Below are 15,293 nucleotides of genomic sequence, written 5' to 3' on the forward strand. Positions count from 1 at the left end.
ATATTTTATTTAAAACAGTCGTCACTAAATAGCTAATAACATCTCATTAAAGTAACCTGTGTTAAAATAGCTGATTGAGACAATTTAAACATATTCTTGAATACATTTTATTAGGTTTATGTTTGTAGGATCATGGATGCACCATGCCGCCTCTGAGGTGCACTCAAGCTTAGTAACTCCGCAACCCATTGTAATTTACATCACTGACTTAGACTTTTTCGTTGGATTTACCTGAAACATAAATTTACAGCATTGTTGGCTGTCGTGAGCTGGACAATGTAGTCGGCACTAAAACTGGAATAAGACGTCACATAGACGAGCCCTTTTATCGGCGTAAAACGTTAAGTAAAGGCCTCGTTTAAGCACTCGTACGTTAAGTGTCTTCACGAACCAAGTTTATTTACACAGAACATTCTGATTATAGCTTTTCAAGCGTAACTTTATTGTGCGATACGGGCATTGTAGTGCGACCAGTAAATAAACACTCGTAAACGCAGAAACGAGCAGCCGAGTCCGCCATTATTATGTGTTATTTAACCATTCCGCAATAAGGACCCGCTTTATTATTAGTTCGACGTTAATAGTGTATTAAATTGGACATTATTCAAATTGTAAAGCGATAGTTTGTTGACATATTCCGATGTCGATAGTTTTCAATAATAATCTTGGTGTAGCTTCGCCCTTCGCTTTCGTAACGTGACGAGAAAATTGGGAAATAAATTCGTATTCTGTCACGGTCAAGCTAATTAGTATAATTTTGATGTTTGAAAAATAACTGACAGTGGTGAAATTGTCAGTGATTAAATTTTCCGATTTTCGACCAGTCAATGAGTACCCCTCCTGCCCGTGTCTAGAGTTGTCGGCTTGGTAAATAAAGGAAACGAAATGAGTTTTAAAAGGTCACGATTTATTGGTCGACGATCAAGCGGTCATGCGCTGAGCCGGTCAAGGCGAGGCTGTCCAAACAATCCTCTTTACTTGCATACCTTCTACAACACTTTAAGTGTTCCTCGAGCCTAAACAAGGAAAAAAGAAACGTTACAGTACTCATTCCGACGAACTCGGAAGTAGTTGCACAATGTGACACACTGAGGTCGACTTTAAAATTAGGTTCTTAAAAATTCTTAAGAACTCACATTTTATTTCTACTTAAAATTCAACGCAGTGGTTTTTTTTCGATTCGGAGAAAATAATATTAAGCTAGAAATCACTGATGAGAAATTTTATTCGGAAATACCTACCAGCTTAAGTTTTGATGACTCAATATGTTTTATTACTAATTCATAATTTATGGCAGTAGTAAAAGCTTTTAAGATCATTCAGGGATTAGTAGTGTCGTAATCATTGAATATTGTTTTGAGCGTAGAGTTATTGCTAACCCTTCGTAGCTTCGTGGAGTCCAAAAGTCCACTGCATATTTATACGCATAAGGTACTTACATAGATTATACTTCACAAGCATACGTTACCAAATTAACCCAATGTGAAATGTTACATCATCTGGTTTTGGCATATCATTTTCATTTTCTTCATACAAATTCGTCGATTGAAAGTACTTTGTAAGAGTTTCTATAAAATAAATAATCCTAATATACAGAGTGTCAACGGAATACTCCCGAAAAATGCTACATTTATTTTCAGTTTTTATAATTTCAATCGTTTTTGTTTTCATGTTATTAATTCATTGAACATTGAATTCCTTCATTTTTTTCAAAATAAATCTCGTTTTTTACCATCACTTGTTTGCGGCTTTTGGGAGCGTTTCGTGTACACCCTATATAGGTATTTTACTTCCCTCTTGTTATTTTCCGTATACAGACGTTACGGCATTGAAAAGTTAAACTTCAGCAATGCCAGTTTTGTACAAACAAACAGAGGTTTTACTGTGTTAGTACGTAAAGTACAAATAAAAATATCCACAAGGTAATGTTTGTAAACACGTGATAATCCGCAAATGCATATATGATTAAAATTGTAAGTTTCTAATAGAGCTGTGCTATTAAACATCTTCACTAAATATTTTGCTAATAAACGTTGCTTAGGTTATCTTTATTATTGTGTCAAGGAGAAATATTAATTAATTTTTAGTGTTCTTCTTGTCAATACGCCGTGGTGGGCGGGAGGTTTAAGACGCCCGCAAAAGGTATACCAACAGCTTCTCTATAAAGAGTATAAAGTACAGCAAACACATATAAATCAGTTTAGGGTATACAGTCGCCAATTATAGGTTAACCAACAATTTACACTACATAACACTGACAGAAATATGCATGAATTTTAGAAGTAAACTACGTTAAATGAAAATAAGAAAAATAAAAAATTATTTAGGTATTACATGGGACTCATATAACTGGTGAAAAAATATTTCATCGTATATGGGTACTTCGAAAAGAATCTTTAAAGGTTCATTATTTAAGTCTAAATTCGATTTCCAATCATATTCTCAGACGCGTAAAAGAATTGACCACAAAATTTTTGCGACACATTTTTTGTTGCACTCTAGTGGTTATGAATTTTTTGGTTTTTAAAAAAAAAGGTTGTTTAATATATTCTGGTTTGACACCTGCATAAACAAACACCGTGTTTTAATATTTGTTGTTTGAACAAACGATTGTAGTCACTCTGGCTTTTGCGATTTAAGAAATTATATTTTTAAAATTCTTTTAAAGAATTTCTCATATTTTGGTAATAATGGTGTACGTACAAACCGGTGTACATTAAAATATTAAGTCCTTTTTTTATTAAACTCTTACGTCACCCACGACAAGAACAAGGCTAGTTAAGTGACAGAATGTATTCTTCTCTATTGTCACCACGAGGCTGATAATCTTCTGGACAATGGTGTATACAACTTAAGGCATCACTACCCTATTAAAAATTTCGAAATCGAAAAAAATACTCTCCTTAAACATTTACTCTAGGAACTTACGTAACGACATTAGTTCACATATCAACAAACTAACAGACATAACATTAATATCACTTAAGTTTTTTTATCAAATTTCTAACTCTATCTACAAAATTATAGGAATCAAACCAAATATCCAAAGCTACAAAACTACCACGTACTTTAAAAAAAGCAATCATACATTGCCGTTTTAAAGGTAGCAATGAAACCACAAAGCCCCAAAAATATGTAAAGAAAAAAATTTAAACCAGTAATGGACGTGTAACAAAGCGTTTGTGTCGTGCGATACGGGCCTACCGCATAAAGGAGTAACTGAGTGAGGTACTGCCGCATTGACCTATTTTGATAAACTCGTGAATAGATTACGTCCGTCCACTTTAATGCTCAGGTGTTGCATGCATCGCCTTTCCGTGTTTGAACTTTTTTTTTTCTTCATAATATCACGATTTTTATGCCTATTGGTGATAGCAGAGATGTAAAGAAATGTTTACTTTTTTATCATCATTTATGTTAATATCTCAGTAGTAGAACACCCTCTGTCATACAGCAATACCATTTTATATTTCATGCTATTGTTAAAAAAATAAATCAAAAATACTAACATAAAATTAAAAAAAAAAAAATACAATAAAACAACATCTCAGGTAAAAAATACACACACTAGATAAAAAAATCAGTTTACATTTGTTTTATTCTTTATTTCTACTTAAATAAATTCATACAGTAGTTCTAGGATATAATAATAATCGATACGACAATATCGATCGAAATCGAACATAATTTCAATAAAAGGACACTTCAATAAATAAAATTATAAAAAACCTCATTAAGCTAATATCACCTCTAATGGTTGTAGGAATTATAATTTTAATTATAATGGCTAAGTTATAAGTACAAATTAATTCCAAGATTCACATTCCTTCACTATAATTTGATTTGCATTTCGGTATATTGTGACTAAGAGTTTCCAAGTAAATTATGTATTTATGTGCATAAATAGATTACAATTTATTCAAAATGTTCATTAACACGTGTTTAATGTAGCTTTTAGTTAATTCTCTTCGTATGTATTTGTTAGGTGAAATGCGAGGTGCTATTTGTTGCTAAATATTACTAAGTTGTAAATTTTTAATTAAACACCTCTATACTGTAAGTAAAAAGACTGTTAAGTTGTTCTAAAAATATATTCTACAGTTTTTACAGTTTTTTTTTTTGTATATAAATATTAAATGAATTATTTTTATATATTATTATTATAAAAAGATTTACATAATATTGAAAATATTCCCCTTTGCCCGAAGATAATACAGAATTCTAAGAATTTATTATAATTTTATAATATTATAATTTTATTATACGATGACGCGATTCTATAGTTCCTAGAGGTAAAAAAGCGACTTTTCTACAAGAATAACTACGTAAGTGAAAACTTTGTAAGGTCACCAACAAAGCCTGGCGTGCACACCAATACAAAACGCACGCACACGAACAAAAAAGTTTAGCTTATAAGTTTATAATCAAGCGAGGTTTTTATCTCGTAGTCGTTGGCCGCACGCCGCGCAGCGCACATGTCGACCGTCCGCGCTGAAGCCTCACAAATACGCGCGTGAAAATACACCCACCCCGTATATGAAAAATTAAGAAAAAAATTCACACCCTGGATAATTCAAAGACGCGAGCACGTCAAAGGCGTTTGACAAAAAAAGGTGTTCCATTTTTAAATCGCGCTCGTCGGGCTTATTCGGAAAATTATGAAAGTGATGTGAAACGTAGGTGTTTCTCTTCAGAGTACGTTCAGCGCTTACTCTGTATTTTTTCTAGTGACTACAAAAGCTATTGTTTGCGTTTTGCTTGAATTGAAGCACAAAAAGTATACTATTTTCAGTGTTTTGTTCTATTGAATGAGAAGTGTGTTGAAAAAATATTACATAAAAGTGGATTGTTCAGTTTTAGTAAAGGAAAAGCGGCCGAGTAATTCAGTTAGATGAATGTTCTACATAATATACAACGGGACACAACATGACGGCAAAGTTCGGCTATGTAAGTGGACTTCACATTTTTTTTTCTAGTCCTCATTTTCATTTGCGTCACCAGTTGCCATGCGATTAGCGGTGTAACATGAATGAAGTGAGATAAAATTTTAGTTATTTTTCAATACTTTTATCGACGGAATTTATTTTTAACTTTCATAGATATCTGAACTATCGTATCTTTATACAAACTAAGATAATAATCTACATACATGAGCATTTACGTAAATTCGTCGTTGAAAGATGTTTGTTTTGAGTGGTTTTTACAGCATTTTTTATGATTGATTTTTTATCATTCTTGAGCGATTTATGTAGATAACATAATTCTCAATTGCATAACACAACAAAAGTGACGATTCTTGCCATATGTGTTTGCGTAATATATTAAATAAAATAGACATAATTACATTGCTCATTATTTTTCTGCTTACAAATCGTGCAGTTGCGTGCTTGTTAATTTGTAGCGTTGGCTAAAAAATCGTTTTTATTTTTTTTACAATTTAAGATAATTCTTTGTAAAACATAGTGTGTCTCGTACAGAAAATTGGTCGAGGTTTTGTCATCTACCTATGTATGTTTAGCAACTTAGTTATAATGTAATTTGAGGCACGTAGCCAAGCCGTAGGTATCTTCATGTGTGGTTTAAATGCTAAGTTCTAATATCTTATAAGTAAATTATTGTTGTTACCGCATTAGACTATTAATCGCAAGCTCAGCTGTGGAACTCAAGGTTTTAGCTTTGACACTAGGTTAAAAAAAAAATAGTTTTCTTTTAAAATTTTTATAGTTTATATTTCACGATGTCTGGAATTGTGTTCAGTTCTGTATATTATAGCTAGATGTTTAATATATCAACTTAAAAAAGGAGATGGGCACACTACTATTCGGTAAATTAATATTACAATGCTTTTTAATTTTCGTCCTTACTGGCCAATCTTCAACTAAGTATATAATGTAGAATACACGTGTCATTAAAGCTTGTTGTCCGTCGTCACTTGCTGGCTGAAGTAAATATGTTTATCACATAGGTTTTAAATATGCGCATACTGCTTTGAATTTATCGTTTAGTAAGCAGCTGACCTAGGTCACAACGTTACCCCCTGTAGCGAGGAAGACGCAACGATATAATTAAACTATTAAACTAAGGTACTAATAAAGTAATAACATCATACTGTATAATTGCGGCTTAATTAGTGTGCCTGGGTGTGTGAGAGGGAATATTTTTTTTTATATATTATAGTATAAAATATTATAGATTTTTTTTCGTATATTTCATAAATATATAATAAAAATGTGATAAAGTAATCATTATTATGATATATTACATTATGTTATAATTATTTTATATTATTACATTATGTTATATTATTAAAACATTAAAAATATTACATTATGTAATTAGAGATTTTGAATGTCAAACTTTCAGTAGATTTCAACGGATGTTTTTTCAAAGATCGTAAAGGAGATAAGTGACAAATCACGATAATTTCGAAAGATTAATATAGCGTGTATTACTTGTTGCATTTGATAGATATCATTTAAAAGATGTTTTTCGATAAATATGTAGTCTAATCAATCGGGTTTCCCTTTATGCAATCTGGTCTCTAGACATACGCACATGTAATTAGTTATTATCATTACTAATGTGTTTCTATATCGAATAATATCAACAATAAAAAAACGTTTAATAAAAGATTTTTTACCTCAAAAAATATAATTTTGTTTATTACATACGGTAATAGATTAAACTGAGTGAGTTATTCGGACCTGCGGCCTTCGGCTCGAAAAGCAGGAGTAGGAACGGGGTGGTTTTTAGTCAGTAAGAGTCTGACACTTCCTCTCGCCTCGCCCAAGGCGGGAGAAGTCATTGGCTGATTAACCCCTCGAAAAAAGTTATGTTACCTAATACTTTGTGCAACGTCACGCCCTATATCCCCGAAGATGTAGGCAGAGGTGCACATTACGGCATATTAGTAGTTTGTATTACATAAATATTATATATCAATAGTAATTCTATATAAATTCTTAATATTTATATATCAATAGTAATTCTATATAAATGTACTTCAATGGCGCTTAAATATTACAAAGTTTTCCGCCGTGGTGTTCTTATCTGTTGCTAAAAACAGTTATCAACGAGATATTGTTATAATATTGTTGTTAATAAAATTATTTAATATTCCGAATGATTGGGTTCTGTTTGGATTATTATTATCACTCTTGTAATAATTTATAAGTATCAACATGACTAGAAAGGGTCTAGATAGTCTTAAGTACTTGTTTGTTTCTGCTCCTGTTTATTAGTTTATTTTTTATTTAATACTTAATTATTTATCATAAAACAATTGTAGAGTACTTTTATATAATAACTAGCGATACTGGATGTTTTATAACTTTCTCGATAAAAAGGGCTATCAAATACAAAAAAAAAAATACAAATCGGGCCAGTAGTTCTGAAGATTAGCGCGTTCAAACAAACTTACTCTCCAGCTTATAATAAATATGTAATATATAATTATTACTATATAATTTTTTTTTCTGTAGCATCTACAAGAAATATTCAACCATTTTTTTACATGACATTTTATGAAAAACATAGAAATAATATTGTTTATTTGTTTGATTTTTATTTCCAATTTTATTAACTTGATTACATTTTCTCCATTTTGTCACAAGAAATGGATGTTAGGTTTAATTAAGTATAAATGTGATTAATCTTATTGTTATTAATCTCCATTCGATCAAGTATTATTTACAGTGTTAGCAATATCTTAATTATTGTTAATGTGATTACAAGGATTCTGATATCGGTTGTATTAGAAGGAAAATTTTAAATTAAACATGGCCAATGATTTATAAATTACATTTGATTTATTGTAACGTTTAAATATTTTTATACAATTATAAATTGTAGTTTATATGTAAGTTTATTAAAAAATAGGTAATAAAATTGTTACTTAAAAATATATGTTATTATAGTAAGTATCGCGAGACATATTAAATTCTCCGTTATTTAAAAAAAAACATCATTTTTGGAAGCATTTATTTTCATCTACATATTTTCATAATTTATTTATCTATTCATATTATGTAATATACACGAGTACGATAAAAACAAAATACAAATTGGCTGGTTGTATTTCATTGTAAAAATCAAATTTTAAAAAAGAAAATTTATTCCAAAAATTATGAGTACATAGTGAATTCGTTCGAAATGACATCACATCGAGATTATACAGCAAATACAATGAAATGAGAGATACGTGCTGCAAAATGTTACATTTATGAACGTGTGTTTACTATGTGCATATTTTCATGGCCAATCTCGTTAAGGCATTGTATCTTTACAAGGATTATCGTAAAAGAAATGTCTTATAAGTTTGTTCAACTTTATTTTGAATTGGCTAGGATTTACTTTTATACATACTAGATGCGATTAACGATTAATAATACATAATATAGTACCCTAACCAAATAAGGCCTATGCCCCAATAAAGCCTATTTTGAAAATTTCCCTCTTCCCGATGTCAAATGGTCGCCAAAGTTTGTAGAAGTGTGCATGCACATTACTTAACTAATTTGAGTACAGCAAGCAACCCGTGCCGCGATTATGTTGGAACCTACAGACGAAAACAATCACGACGTGGAGCGCACTTTAGTTTTTATAAAATTCGAGTAGCGTAAACTGTTAGTATTTTTATATTTATCAGTATACGACGTGCCGTGTTTTGTCTGTATGACAATTATACATTTAGCCATCTCCTCACATTAGTGAAATAGCTATAATATCGGTGTATTTCATATAATCGTTGTTTTGTTTACCTATGTGCCATGCCCTAATAAAGCCTACAAAAAAAACGTGTAGGCCTTATTACGGCATAGTTGTTTTTCAGTAATTTCAAAGAAAACGGATCACCAGCTTCTGTCAAAAAGAAAGCCAATGGATTTTGCAAAAGATGGAAAACGCTGTTAAAATGGTAGAAAGGGGTAAACGGGGTGAATAGATACAGAAAAGGGGTGAATGGATATCGGGAAATTCTTCATAGTATCTATTCACCCTTCGAATTTTATACACCCTGTTTTACCCGGTAGGCTGCTGCAGCCAGATATAACTTCCAAAGAAGTACGCATCATCTAAAGAGTGGTTTCCACTACACGAAAGCTAGGTCGGTCGCTAAATTGGCTACAGAACAAGAAGTTATTCTCATTCGTTTGACTGATGCTGGGGTGCCGATGACTTCAAAGATGTTACTTGGGTATTACATGATGAGAAACTCGTTTAGCCTGATGTATAATGACAAAAATTAATTAATAAGATCTCATTACATTTATTATAAACATTGACAAAGTTTTGTTATAATTAAGAAGTTGAATACTTACTAGTTTTTATTGAGGCCTTATTAAGACATAGGGTTCCCAATAAGGCCAAAGTGACACTTTAGTTATTTGTGTTTATAAAATTGTAAATTTTGTTTCTAAAGCCATTTTGATTCCATTATTACAAAGTTTAATAAATAAATATAAGATTTTGAAATTATCAGCCCATTGTCATTTTAAACCTACGAGCTAGGCGGTAATAAAAATAAGGTAGGCCTTATTTGGTTAGGTTACCTTACTAAAAAATACGTAGTGTTGCCTGGATATTTAAGACGCTCCTCATGCATGAGGACGTGGGTTCAACCCCTACCAACGGCTATTACCAATATGACCTTACATTTTCCGAATTATATATACTTTCTAAGACTATTTAGACACTTCTGACAAACGGTAAAGGAAAACATGTTGGGGAAACCGAGGACTCATTATTTCTATGTAATTTAAAGTTTGAAATCCGCATTGAGCAAGCGTGGTGTATAAACAACATATTACCATTTTAGTTAAATAATATTCCATCACGTGTAAAATATGACAAACAATTATTTTCTTTCAATACCATTCGTTACACACTTGTTTAATGATTTATCTCATCTAACAATTATAGTGGTCACACAAGAAAACGTACGAAACTATAGTTGAAATGATTTATTGCACATAAACAATAAGAAGACATAAAACACAATATATTTAATAAAACAATGCATAGTGAATAGTTTACAGCTGACATTATATGTAGTTTGCATATGAAAGCTTAGTGTATCTACCTGTTAATTATTATGTATTATCATGAAGTTATACGGATATGAAGATGTACATTAACTGTTCGACGAAATGTAATAAATACAAAGAAGGTTCAATAGTTTGTAGTTTGTACACTTTCTAACATCTGCCAGCAGCTTCGCCTGCGTTCATGTGGGACAATAAATGGCCTATGTGTTATTCCAGACAGTAATCTAGACTGTTCCAAATTTCATCTCAATCCCTTCAGTCGTTTTGACGTGAAGGGGTAGCAAACAAATAAACATACAAACTTTCGCATTTACTCGTATAATATTAGTAGGATCATACAGAATAAACTCTTGCTACTATAGCGTTATTTAATTATTGCAGTTCGATGATCAATTTTTCCGTTTCATTTCCACAGTATACGGTTCTCCTGATTTTCACAATCGTTGGTTTAATCATTCTGGCCACCGTTTTATATTTCAAAATTCGAACTTCAATATTAAAAGAAAACTAATAATCGAAATATCATCTTGTATGACAAGAAATCGGTACACGACAAGCATTTTTTTTATCTGTGGCGCTACATTTTTTTTTCAAGTCACGGGATACGATGACTTTCTGCCAAATCACAATCTTATAATTAATTATTTATTGATAGCTCCAATTAAGATTATTGCTGTTACCGACGTAAAACATCACATTTTACGTCACATTCTTCATTTGTTTTCGTATCAACTATTAATTTGCTTTGATTTCCAAATACAGATATGACTCATTAACATAAAATGTAGATAACATTGTCTCTATTCTGAATTATAGATCAATAAATTGTATTGATGTCTCAATATTTTAAAGTTTTCGTTGATTTAGCAGTCTTGTAACTGTTTCACAATGTTAGAAATAATAGGAATAGAAGTAGACAGATATCAAATATGGCGCCCACTAGGCGTCTTTCTTAACAATGATTGAGAATTAGTAAATACTGGATGTGACCTCAAGAAAAAAATTGTCACGCGAAAAATTTGCATAAATATGAAGAGCTTTGACGGTTGAAACATGAACTGGTTTTACAGTAAGTCTATGCACGTGGATAATCTTTGTACTACAGACGTCTACGCGTGTCATATCCAGAGTTCGATGGTCTTTAATCAGTTCTTTATGTTTTCGCGTAGACTCACATTGTTTTTATGTATAGAGTGAAAATATGACATTCATTTGTCTATTTTGTCTGGATTTCTGAAACGGTATTGAATAGCGGATTGGCAGTTTGCGTACTTTTGATATCAAAGTTTTTTTATATCCTTCGAATTTTCCATTGTTGAATTGGTCCATAACAAATATTTTATCACAAAAACGATCATGTAACTTAATATGCACAGAATGTTAGTAAGACAAATGCCAAATAACTCTTGTCATTATAAATATTAAATACCTTTATTTTTTCGCTACTACATGCGATGTTACGAATTCCCCAATATTTATGTTAGTTTTCGAAACATTTATGTTAATAGAGACCTCCCAGACACTCATTAGAATTTACAGTCGCTAGAAACAGTGCTCATTTTGTATTCACGGCACGTGAAGTTCAAGGTCGGAGCGAGAAAATTCATTACAAACTATTGAGGTATTTGCCTTAAACGTGGTTTGGGAAACTACCACATTGATACATGTGGCTTAGGTATTTGCTCTTCACCTATGTAGCTACAAACTTTTTTATAAGTAACAAAGATTTTATTTAAATTGAATTTTAAATAGTATTAGATTTGCGGTCATGGCACTTCCAGTCAGGATTGTATTCTCTGTAAGTTCCAAAATCAAATCAGATTTGAATGCTTATTGAGTTAGAAGTTCTATTGTCATATCCATTTCTTTTTTAATTTTACTTGCAACGTATTTCAACATTAAATAAATTATAATATTATTATTGTCCTTCAATGGAATCCATAGTTTTCAATAGCCTTGACATGTCACGCAAGCACACATTTATGTTATACGCTATGCAGTAAAAGTATTATTATGTTTGACATATTAATTTGTGAATTTTGCTTGATAGAATTGCGATATTTTTTTATCTTATCCTCTTATCATATTGCTTGAGAATATGTTGATGGAACTAGGTTACTGGGCTTAACCTGGTATTGTATAATAAGTTATCAGTTCTTGCAATCGTCTAGTTGTTTTTTTTTATTTGCACTGGATAACATCGACTCGCTGTCTTGGTCGAAAAAATTGTGTAAAAGGTTATTATTATATTGTATGTTCTTTCCTTGCACGGGACCACAGGATCCTGGACCTTTGGAAGGCGTACGAGGAGCCGAAGCCAACCCGCAAAGGCCCGTTGAACAATTTTAATCTAAATGTTCAATTGGAAAAACCATTTCAAAATATTTAAGCTTCATGTGTAGGTGACGAATCGAAATAATTATTCGCTACTAGTTATACTCGAACTGTAAAATTATGTATTTGAACAATGAGTTTATACATACATGCATATAAATGCTATGTGTATATGAGTACATGCGTACTGGCGGTGGCGTTTAGTTTTTTTTTAATTTCCATTCTTACGAAAACGTGCTCCCACGTGACACATTAACCTAGGCGGACGTTCATTTGTTTTTTTTTTGTTATAGCGCATAACACGCATTGTATCGCTCGACCTATAATAATTTTAATGAGAGTATCTTTTCTATAAATATTATTATGACAAATACATCAATTCAAAATTACGAGGAAAAATAAATAAGTAAATAATTCTAATATTAATGAAAACCTTTTGTCTTATGACTCACAATTACGTTTTCAAAGGTCTTTAGGCATACAGTTATTGATATTTAAATATAGGCTCGTGGTGAGTCGGATCATAAGTATTATGAAAATTAAATTACATTTAGCCAATCGTCAAATCATATTTATTGACTGTTAATAGGTTTTTTGACAAAATACGCCTATACGGCTTATTTTTTATTGATACTCAGCACTATAACTTTGACTTATGTTACAAAAGAATTTCCCGAGTTTGTGTGTTGCGTAAAAACGAAATTCTTCATCGATGACTCAAGTATGTAATTTAGTTGGAATTTACGTATGGTATCCTATGTCAATGTACAGGTGAAATTGAATTAATAATTACGCAGTGGTAACCCTACCCTTTGGTATGTTATTGTCGTATTTTTTATTATGCTAACAGACGCGGAATTAGGGTTGATACATGATTCGTATTTGTTTATGTTTTTTAGACATAGTTTTTTTGTAAATATATAAAGAAGAAAAGGTTAGAAATGAACTGTTGCAAAGGAAAAATAAAACCTAAGTATCTAAACACCGTACTTAGATGATCTGATCACGATGCTGATCGCTTACCTTTAGGTAACTCGTCTGCTCGTTTGCCACCTATTCTATTGAAAAAACAATTCCTTAGTATCAATTTCGTTGTGAAAACAATTTCTAAAGACTGGGTGAAGTAACAATTAGTAATTGACTCTGAGTACGTATATTATGTAGCTACAATTGTATATTTAATAAATATATTTATGTTATTTAATATAAATACAATAAGTACATACTACACATAAAGAGCCAATAGCTACTAAGACTATTCAATGTACACACAAGCCGCGTAAGTTACCTAAGGATGATTGCTTGGCCTATGAACCTTAGTTTTTGTTACGCATTATGGCGCCCGGTAGCATCGATACTTAGGTATCATGTTACCTAACGACTCACCGTGTTATAATCAATGATTAATGATATTACATGCCATATAGATATCGTCTGCAGTAGTTCGTTTGTGGTTTTAGCAATTTTGGCCATTTTTTAATTAAGATATTTGTGTGGTTAAGTGCATAAAATTTTGAAAAAGTTGAAGAAATCATGCTATATAACATATAATCCTACAGAAGGCACCTAGTTTTTTGGGGAGAAAGTTGGATTTTGAACTCACTAAAACGACTCCTGTGGCCACAGTACCGATAATGGGCACCGTGTCCTCGCGACTTTATGTAATATTTAATTATTAATATAATATTGTTGGTAGTATAATATAATGTGTATCATACATTTATCTATACAAATATAATTTACTACACGTGTACACAAATGAATTAATACGGAAAGTCGACCGATCGTGCGTCTGTTTCAGATAAATCTGACGTATCACGCATAACAGAAAAAAAATAATGTTATCTCCCAACATTTTATTGTATTAAAAAAAAACGTGATTTATGTTATATATTTTATTAAGTTTTTATGACATAAACATGTTTAGAACAGGCTGTAATTAAAATATTTATGTGAATCTAACTATGTAATAATTCTTTATTTATTTCTTTATTACAAGGACGATTGGTGGTGACGTATGTTTGTTTTATGGTATCAAATTACGGTGGTGTCAATGACCGGATTAGGGTACTTTTTGTAATACGTACTTATTGAGCTTCATCGGTCAAATGGTGGCACGAGGTGATTACTGTAATGTCAAGGGTGTGATTAGAAAGAAGAATTTTGTTGTCACTGAAAAATGTGTGTTTTAGAACCCGATTTCTATGTTGGAAGTTCAATAATGTTAAACTTAATGCCAATTATACATGTGTTAAACACAGTTATCATACGATGAATAACTAGATTAAAAAAGCATTAACTGCCGAAAGAAAACTGTTGAAGGTAAATCCTCCATTAAGTGTCGGCCACCAGAGAGCGACGTGGCGGTTAACGTGTTAAATAATTGTGTCTCTCTGAATTTGAAAATGCGTCTGCAGGAAAAGTATGAGTGTAAACAAAATCAAATATCACTCTGCTGTCAGCAATGACCACATAACAAAATTTGAAGTTAATAAACATTATTTTAGCCACAATTAAGTCGATATTATTTTCAGATCTAGCCTGATAATCAAGTAGAAATACTATAATTAGTTTAAGTACTTCCTAAACTTTTATGAGCCATTGTATGTAATGCAATTGTGAAGAACATGCTGAACAAACATACATACCTGCATATATACCATATTCATTCAATCGTAGCGTCTTTGAAATACCTAAGCACAGAACTGAGATAAGAAAAATACATTCTTGTTTTCTTTTATGGCGTAGATTTACTTCGTTTATGGTTCGGAAATACCAGTTATATGGGGATTTTCAGTATGTACTGCTGATGCTGTTTATTTAGAAATTACTATACTTTTGGTAGTTTATAGTAGTTTGGTAGTTTGAGGTAATGTTTAAATATAGAAATGTCATGTCTAATGAGGTAGACTGAGA

At 31.5% G+C, this 15,293-nt stretch overlaps 1 protein-coding gene across 4 annotated transcripts in view; it reads left to right on the forward strand.

Annotated features, from left to right (window-relative positions):
- LOC118276226 (uncharacterized) overlaps positions 1-15,293 on the forward strand; it is a 110,700-nt gene that overhangs the window by 68,055 nt on the left and 27,352 nt on the right. The window contains exon 1 of one of the 4 annotated variants that reach the window (XM_035594467.2): positions 4,196-4,947. The exons of the other annotated variants lie outside the window; for them this stretch is intronic. Within the exon in view, the coding sequence (XP_035450360.1) occupies positions 4,946-4,947 (2 nt within the window). The 5' untranslated portion in view covers positions 4,196-4,945. Of the gene's footprint in view, positions 1-4,195; positions 4,948-15,293 lie in introns of those variants that run through there. 4 annotated transcript variants of the gene reach the window in all.

This window comes from Spodoptera frugiperda, chromosome 31 (assembly GCF_023101765.2).
Source record: "Spodoptera frugiperda isolate SF20-4 chromosome 31, AGI-APGP_CSIRO_Sfru_2.0, whole genome shotgun sequence".
Classification (NCBI taxonomy): Eukaryota; Metazoa; Arthropoda; class Insecta; order Lepidoptera; family Noctuidae; genus Spodoptera; species Spodoptera frugiperda.